The sequence below is a fragment of the Nanorana parkeri genome, unplaced genomic scaffold (genome assembly GCF_000935625.1).
Source record: "Nanorana parkeri isolate BGI_ZX_2015 unplaced genomic scaffold, ASM93562v1 scaffold2308, whole genome shotgun sequence".
NCBI lineage: Eukaryota > Metazoa > Chordata > Amphibia > Anura > Dicroglossidae > Nanorana > Nanorana parkeri.
This window is the reverse complement of record NW_017308576.1, coordinates 93,872-103,149: the sequence shown is the minus strand read 5'-3', so window position 1 is coordinate 103,149 and position 9,278 is coordinate 93,872. Positions and strand designations below refer to the sequence as shown.

General features: G+C 45.3%; 1 protein-coding gene across 2 annotated transcripts in view; it reads right to left on the bottom strand.

The window, feature by feature from the left end:
- Nucleotides 1-770: 770 nt before the first annotated feature.
- The window catches only part of OPLAH (5-oxoprolinase (ATP-hydrolysing)), a 42,122-nt gene continuing 33,614 nt past the window's right edge, over nt 771-9,278 (bottom strand). For both annotated transcript variants that reach the window (XM_018573268.1, XM_018573269.1), the window contains 8 exons: nt 8,698-8,882; nt 7,445-7,591; nt 6,800-6,934; nt 6,560-6,709; nt 4,206-4,363; nt 3,730-3,890; nt 3,549-3,646; nt 771-929 (listed from right to left, as the gene is read on the bottom strand). In XM_018573268.1, the coding sequence (XP_018428770.1) occupies nt 780-929; nt 3,549-3,646; nt 3,730-3,890; nt 4,206-4,363; nt 6,560-6,709; nt 6,800-6,934; nt 7,445-7,591; nt 8,698-8,882 (1,184 nt within the window). In that variant the 3' untranslated portion in view covers nt 771-779. The remainder of the gene's footprint in view (nt 930-3,548; nt 3,647-3,729; nt 3,891-4,205; nt 4,364-6,559; nt 6,710-6,799; nt 6,935-7,444; nt 7,592-8,697; nt 8,883-9,278) is intronic.

Sequence of the window (9,278 nt, the reverse complement as noted above, 5' to 3'; positions counted from 1 at the left end):
GCCCCCCCCCCGGGACCCCCCCCCCCCCCCTCCCCTGTCCGATCCTCCAGCGCTGACTGGCGGAACTGGCGGAGCGCTAGGTAGGCAGAGCCAGCTGTCAATCACGCAGCTGGGTGGATCTTGACAGTAATGTTGGGATCTGACCCGGCTGCGGCGGTCTCAGTATATGGCGAGCTGTAGCTCGCCATATACTGAGCTTTAGGTCACGGGAGGACGCTACCTTTGTCCTCCTGTGACCCTTAGGAGAACTATGGAGAAAAGCACTGACCCCATAGTTCTCCTTTAAACTTTTCATTCGTGAAAGATTAGAACCCCTGTCTGACTTTTCTATGTTCCTGCTGAAGAGTGTCTCTCTACAGGTCCTGGGGACCAAACTTTTCAGTACAAAAAAGTGAGGAGAAATCCAAAAGGTTTAAATTGTCACCAGAAAACGAATAGAGGGGAAATCCTTCAATGGGTACACCTGCTCTGGTGACAACTGTCTCAGAACGTATATCCGTCTACTTTGAAGAGGTCTACTCTTTTTTCTGGCTTTGTCTTTGGGACAGGAAGTGAATGGGAGGGAATTCCTAGATGGGACACTGCTGGCTTTACAAACACTTTAAGGCTCCTGAAAAGATACAAGAAGCCGCACTATACAGTATGTATAGTCTGATATCTGATAAGAAACCTGATCCAGGGCCATTGTCCTCCTACTACCATCACCAGGGAGCAGCTAACCAGTCACCTCCCTGGAGGAAAGTCTCATGCCTCAATGACAAAGCCGGCTCCTTATTCCGTCATACAGTTTCCTGTGCCAGGCGATAATCGAAGACACTTCCCCGCTCGGCAAAGCTGCGACTTTGATTCTTCTTAGGCAGTGCGGAGTCGCCATCTTGGTTCTGATCCCCATATCCGCCACCTCCAGGGGTGTGAAGGGTGAAGATGTCCTAAACAAAGCCGGATTGGAATATCCATTAGCTGCATTTTATTCCATGAGAAATAGAAACTCCAACAACTATCCCCGGGCTGTTTTCATCAAGTCCCCCAAAATATACACTATATTGCCAAAAGTATTGGGACACCCCTCCAAATCAGCAGCTGCATCCAAGCCTTACATCACCAAGTGCAATGCAAAGCGTGGGATGCCGTGGTGTAAAGCACGCCGCCACTGGACTCTAGAGAAGTGGAGACGTGTTCTCTGGAGGGACCAATCACGCTTCTCTGTCTGGCAATCCGATGGGCGTGTCTGGGTTTGGCGGTTGCCAGGAGAACGATACTTGCCTGACTGCGTTGTGCCAAGTGTAAAGTTTGGTGGAGGGGGGATTATGGGGGGTGGGGTTGTTTTTCAGGGGTTGGACTCGGCCACTTAGTTCCAGTGAAGGGAACTCTTAAGGCATCAGCACACCAAGACATTTTGGACAATTTCATGCTCCCAACTTTGTGGGAACAGTTTGGGGACGGCCACTTCCTGTTCCAATGTGACTGCGCACCAGTGCACAAAGCAAGGTCCATAAAGACATGGATGGGGGAGTTTGGGGTGGAGGAACGTGACTGGCCGCACAGAGTCCTGACCTCAACCCCATAGAACACCTTTGGGATGAATTAGAGCGGAGACTGCGAGCCCGGCCTTCTCCTCCAACATCAGTACCTGACCTCACAAATGGTTCAACATTCCCATAGACACACCCCTAAACCTTGTGGACGCCTTCCCAGAAGAGGCGGAGCTGTTATAGCGGCAAAGGGCGGAGCCAACCCAAATACTGAACCCTACGGACTAAGACTGGGGGGCCATTAGAGTTCATGTGTGTGTAAAACCAGGCGTCCCAATACTTTTGGCAATATAGTGTATTACAATACAGGAAATGTTTTAAGAAAAATCCACTTGGCAGGAAACATTTTGTCAATTTACAGCTTGTTTGGGTGATACTTTACTCCACCTCAAGCCAAAGAAAATCCATTATTTCTAATGGAGGCGAGTTGGGGTAAGAACGGTCCTTGATGCGACATAGAAACTGCTGATTCTTTAAGCAATTTGCAGCCAATAACCTATACTACATATTCTGGCATGGAAAGGGTTAAAACAAGCCCCCAGCTGCTATAGCAGCCATGAGCTTTACTGTATTTACTATATTGTGGCAATCACTATTATGGGAGCGGCAAATCCTGTGTGGTGCCCAGGCTCTCCTCCTCCTGGGAAACTGGGACCACAATAACTACTGTCTGAATGGCCAGCAGGAAGAGGGATCACACATCTGATCTCTCCAATGTGCAGTGAACCCGGCAGCGTTCTGCTCTGAGCACTTATGGGTTCACAGCTGTCAGATGAGAGCAGGCCGTGCCCAGTAAAACAACTTATTGACACCTTTCTGTATGTCATCTGTTATGGTGAAACGCAGGGAAGACATTAGGGGTCCATCTGATCAAAATTTCTGCAAAAATTAAAAAATTTCAATTTGCATTGGGGTCAATTTTGAAGGTGATATGAAGGTGGTTTTTAAGGGTGTGATGGGGTTTATATGGCTATTGGAGGAGAACTAAAGCCCTTGTCAGGATACCGTGCGTGGGTGTCCACACACCGCATGCAGGTACCCACACTGGAGAACCAAAAGCTTGACCACACCAGACAATGCCTATGAGCTTATGAACATACAGTTTATTAGACACACCGGAATCATATAAAAACACAAACAACCCCACCAACACCCACAAGTAATAACAGCTAACTAAATGCAAACACAGACAACAGGGCAAGTGAAACCTAGGGAGCAAGGCAACACAAGGAGAGCCACGGAGCAATGGTCAGGGTACAAGGGGGTACCAGGATACAGGAATCAGGTCACAGGTCATAGGTAACAGGATGCAGGTAATGGCGACAATACTGTGGCATCAGGCTCACTGCAGCATCAGGCGGTGCCTAATTGCTGAGACCTGCAGGTGAGCCCTGGAAGTGCAGGACCTGGTTCCAGAGTCCCAGCACCACCTGGAGGTGTTCAGATCGCTAACAGCCCTTTTCATCCCTCCCGGAACGGTTCTTGGCCTCATTATTTTTACAAAACAGAAAACAAAGTTACATTAAAAAATGTAAAGCAAAGGCTCACAAATATTCAAAATTTAAAAAAAAACACAAATATAACAAAACACTAAATAAGAATAATTGTTTTTTTTAGCAAATTTTGCCTAAGCAGCTCAATGAGCGAAACCGAGAGTTTCTGCTTCACCAAAAATGACTCCACTCCAATCAGCCTTTGCATACTCCTCCTTTAGGAGAAAAAACTAATGAACGGATATTCGCAGGGTAAATGGCCCTAACACATTGGTTATAAATCAACCCCGTAGAGTGGGAACAGGTGTCCAGTCCCAGAAACAGGAAATGAAGATAACAGTCCCATCTCTCTATCTCCCTCTGTGACTTTGGAAGAAGATATCACAGTAAAGCTCATGATACAAGAAGGCAAAGAGGTCACAGGTCATTTTATTGTCACCTGCGGAACCTGGATTTTGCTCAGAAGTGAAATGTAACTACAGTAAGAGAAAAGGAAAAATAAACAAGCGCTCTCTTATCTTACCCCCGGCTCTAAAGCAACAGACGTCTTCCCTCCCAGGTTAATGGTCCTCCCATCATGGCGATGGAGGAGGTTGAGGCCGGCATCTCCAGGAGACCCTCCTATAGAGAGCATAGAAGAGATGAATGAGGAGGAAGTGACATCACAAGGAAGGAGGAAATGAGGAATTATCTGGATAAATCACCGTCAAGTCCGTAGGGTCGGAAAACTCTTCGCTCCGTGAGAACTGACAAAATGACGTTTTCTCTAAACAGAAGCTCCCGGATGACTCCGTCTCCTCCCTGGAATCTCCCATCACCCCCGGAGCCTGGGCGCAGCTCAAACCGCTTGAGGACTACCGGGTACCTGCAGAGGAGAGGACATGATTCTGTCATTTAAAAAAAATGATCCGTTTGACTGCCGGCTGTAACCAGACAGCCAAAAGGCACACACAATGTGGACATGGAAACACATTCTGCTTTAACCAGGTCAGCTCTCACCCTGGTACCCCCCCGGGTAAACCATTCCATGAACCAGCAGTATCGGGGAATATGTGTTTGACAAAATAGAAGAGGGTGGAGAAAGGTGAGGTTTTCATTTTCTCTGCATTGATGACCTGATTCCTGGGATTTGCCCAGCCTCCTATATAGAATATGCACACAATAGATATATTCACCATACCGCTTCTCCAGGATCTCTGGGTCAGTAATCCGGGTGTTGGTCATGTGACTGTGGATTCCGCTTCTCCCATCCCAGTGTGGTCCAGCGCCAGCACCCCCAGCCACCGTCTCATAGTAACCGGTCTTCTGGTTCCCAAAGGTGATGTTGTTCATACAGCCCTGTACAGCACAAGATAAGTCCAAGCTCAGAAACTACCCCCATACTACTCATCTCTACAAATAATGAGGAGTCAAAGCTTACACATTACCCCATACTACTCATCCCTCAGCTCCTGGGAAGAGTCCAAGCTCATATATGACCCCCATACTACTCATCTCTACAAATAATGAGGAGTCAAAGCTTACACATTACCCCATACTACTCATCCCTCAGCTCCTGGGAAGAGTCCAAGCTCATATATGACCCCCATACTACTCGTCTCTACAGTTCCTGAGAAGAGTCCAAGCTCACATATGACACCCATACTACTCATCTCTACAAATAATGAGGAGTCAAAGCTTACACATTACCCCATACTACTCATCCCTCAGCTCCTGGGAAGAGTCCAAGCTCATATATGACCCCCATACTACTCGTCTCTACAGTTCCTGAGAAGAGTCCAAGCTCACATATGACACCCATACTACTCATCTCTACAAATAATGAGGAGTCAAAGCTTACACATTACCCCATACTACTCATCACTACAGCTCCTCAAATCAGTCCACGCTCATATATGAACCCATAGTACTCTTCTCTACAGCTCCTAAGAAGAGTCAAAGCTCATATATGAACCCATGCTACTCTTCTCCACAGCTCCTAAGAAGATTACAAGCACATATATGAACCCATAGTACTCTTCTCTACAGATCCTGGGAAGACGCCAAGCTCATATATGAACCCATGCTACTCTTCTCTACAGATCCTGGGAAGAGTCCAAGCTCATATATGAACCCATGCTACTCATCTCTACAGATCCTGGGAAGACGCCAAGCTCATATTTGAACCCATGCTACTCTTCTCTACAGCTCCTAAGAAGAGTCCAAGCACATATATGAACCCATAGTACTCATCTCTACAGATCCTGGGAAGACGCCAAGCTCATATATGAACCCATGCTACTCTTCTCTACAGATCCTAAGAAGACTCCAAGCTCACATAGGACCCCATACCACTCATCTCTAAAGCTCCTGGGAAGAGTCCAAGCTCACATATGATTTGAGTATGATTATCATTATTTTTATTTAGGATTATCATTATTTATATGATCCTCACTTTTGCTACCAACATTATTTCCAATATAATATCTTTCTACTGATATCACATTTTTGGAATCATTGATCCTTCATGTGATGTATAAAAGATAATTTTTGTAAAACTTTTTTTTTTTTTGCATATTTTATTCCTGATGAAGGGGCGGAGTTACAGTTCACCGAAACACAATGGCTTTGTAAGCAGCCTGTCATTAGAATAACCTTGTATCTGGACTTGAGCATCATGGTGTGGCTCTTAAATTCTAGATTCTATTATCCTACCACATACCAAGGTGATCACAGAAATCCTTTGGTGCGGAAGCTGCCAGCCCAATATTTAAATTCCCTATAACTACACTGCGGTCATGCTCTTGGATGAGGACCATGATATAAAATAAGAATAACAAACCTCAGGGGTCCAACACTTTCAAGCCACTGCCGCTAGGGATTTTATTCCTGCCTATGTGCCTGCACCCCCACCCTCTCCATATGGCCATTGTCACTGAGACAGGAAGAGATGGTAAATTGGTAAAATTGGAATTAGGAATGAAGTGGAAATCTTCAAATTGGGACATTGTTCTGGTGACAACTGTCTAAGACATGAGTTCCCTTACTTGGAGATATTTGCTCCCTCTTGAGTGTATGGAGGGGGGGGGGGGGATCTCCTCAATGGGACACCAAAAGGTCACATAGTTACATAGTATTTGGGGTTGAATAAAGACATACGTCCATCAAGTCCAACCCATATAGGTCCACGCATCATCTCATTCTTAGGAATACTGGTATCCCTGGATATTACGGTCCCTCAGGAAATCATCCAAAAGTTTCTTGAACAATTCTACATTCTCAGCTGAAATCACTGCCAGTGGCAGCGAGTTCCAGACCCTAACCGCTCTTACTGTGAAGAACCCCCTCGCCCCTTGTGCTGGAATTGTTTCCACCAACTTTAGGTGGTGGCCTCTAGTCTTTGTAATGGAGTTAATCTCCATATGGAGGTCCATATGAGTTTCAACCCTTCCCTTCCAAAAATTAATGTTTTGGCTTTAGATATATTTTAGATATATATATATTTTCATTGCAAGGCAATACTCGCTCCCCCCTCCAAACATGGCTCAGTCCCACCTGTGATGCTGCACAGACTTGGAAGGCCTTGAAGATGACATCCACGATTCTCTGCGAGGTCAACACATTGCCCCCGACAACAGCAGCATCTGGTGAGGGGTCCAGGATGGATCCTTTAGGAATGATGACTTTGACGGGCACAAGACAACCCTGAAGACAAAAGAGGTAGGGCACAGCGAGATTGTGTTTTCATTTGGTGATCAAGAGTTTGAATACTCGGTACAATTATCTGAGACTTACCTGATTTAGGGGTATATCTTCTCCCACCATGCAGCGCAGGCAGTAAATCAAAGCGGAGAGCGTGATGGCACGGGGAGCGTTACAGTTTCCAAAAACTTCATGTCCTGAGTTGCTAAAATCAAACACAGCACTGCCCTGCAATGACACAGAATCAAAAGGTTAGTCCTGGCGCCATGTTTAAAGGAACAATACACATAGATCTGAGAAGGTTCTCATTCATCCAGGTCATGGTAGAGCTATTAGTCGTTAGCCACCTTCAACTAGACTTGTTCTGTAACCTTGAAAAAAAATGGGCTATTCACAAAGTACATGGCCGGCCTTCCGACACAGCTTCTTCCGCCAGAAGGACTACCCTAGGAAGGGATCAGGAAAATCAACCACCACTCACCATGAACGGCTTTGAAAGTTTATTTAGAAAAGTTACAAAGTAATAGTAAAGAAGAAAGTCTGCAGAGTTCTGACTTAGATTTGATCAATTTAAGGCTTTCCATTGTTTTTTTCTCTCCATACACTTACCACCCTGGTATATTTGACCATTTTGATGGAAGGAAACCAGAGAAGGTATTTTTATTATGATGAAGTTCGGCAAAACTGAAAAGTCTGTTTTTTGCAAGTATATTGGTTTTTATTTTTGTGTATTATTACCTCTTCCTTGTTAATCTTCACTTTCAGTCTGATTGGAGAGCCGTCATCCATGAAATCCACAGACTCCACTTCCAGTGCTCCCGTCTGCTTCTCCCAGCGATTAGCAAATGCTTTCAACATTTCTCTCACTGCTACCTCGGCATTGGCCTGAGAATGGACAAATCCAATGCAAAGATTACAAAGCCTTTTTATTATGACAGACAAAATCTCAAGTCCAACTTTGCCTCATCTCCTATACACTACATGACCAAAACTTTGTGGACACCTGAACATCACACTTATTTACTTGTTGGATATTATATTCAAAAACAATGGGCATTAATATGGAGTTGCTCCCCACACTCCTCCCATAGCCATTAATATGGAGCTGCCCCCTTTTCCACCCATGGTCATTAATATGGGGTTGCCCCCTTTTCCACCCATGATTATTAATATGGAGTTGCTCCCTTTTCCACCCATGATCATTAATATGGAGTTGCCCCCTTTTCCACCCATGATTATTAATATGGAGTTGCTCCCTTTTCCACCCATGATCATTAATATGGAGTTGCCCCCTTTTCCACCCATGATCATTAATATGGAGTTGGCCCCTTTTCCACCCATGATCATTAATATGGAGTTGGCCCCTTTTGCGGCTATGACATCCTCTACTCTTTAGGGAAGTCTTTCCTTAAGATTTTGGAGGATGTCTGTGGAAATTTGCCGATTTGTGAGGTCAGATACTGATGTTGGATTAGAAGACCTGACTTAAAATTGGTTTTCTATTTCATCCCAAAGGTGTTCAGTAGGTTGAGGTCAGGGCTCTGTGTAGGACACTCGCATTCCTCTCAACCAAACTGGTCATAGCATGTCTTTATGGAGCTGGCTTTGTACATGGGGGACAGTCACGGTGGAACAGATAAGGGTCTTCACCAAACTGTGACCACAAGGTTGGAAGAGCACAATTGTCTACAATGTCTTTGTATGATTTAGTATTAATGGTACCCTTCACTGGAAACACCAGAACCCCATCATTTAGAGGGGATTCCACATACTTTTGGCCATACAGTAGGTGTCATGGTCAGGTGTCATTAAACTTGTGAACATATTAGATATTTTAAGTGAGCACTCCAGTATTAGAATTTGAAGTTGGTTTACTAAAGGAATTGAGAATCTTCAAACAATGACTTCACTTTATATCACATTAAATCTATGTACTCTGATGGGCTGGGGGAAACGTATCTGCCAACCATCATGATGTCTGAACTATTCACCTGGATGTGTGCCATGTACGCCTGAACCACTTCCAATCCATAGACATCAATGAGCTCGTTCACAAGCTGGATGCCTTTCTGATTGGCTGCCACCTGCGCACGCAGATCTGACAAATTGTCGTGGAGGTTGCGTGTACCACTGCTGCCCGGGATCGATCCTGGAGCCATCAGCGCCTCTGTGACAGCTGAAGAAAAAACACAAGGGAAGTAAGGAAGGAACAAACAAGCTAAAAATCCTTACAAGTTCTCTTCACAACGCCTCCTCTGATGACAAGCCCCTTCCCACGGACGCTCAACTTTGCTGTGCTTTTCATACACTCCATTAGTCTGTCGGGGCCTTAGGAAATACCCGATATCTGCAGGTAGGGTGGAACATGCGATATTGCACCTTCCTTCCAGGATGCAGCATTTGGAACTTGAGCAGCCAATTAACCGGCCTATAAAAGGTCAACTTGGGGGAGAGAAGAAGATCAATAACCCTCCAACACAGAGGTTACGCAGGGATAAAAGTTAAGACTACGACAGGTGAACAGGGAGGTGGTGGTGTGTGTGTGTGTGTGTGTGTGTGTGTGTGTGTGTGT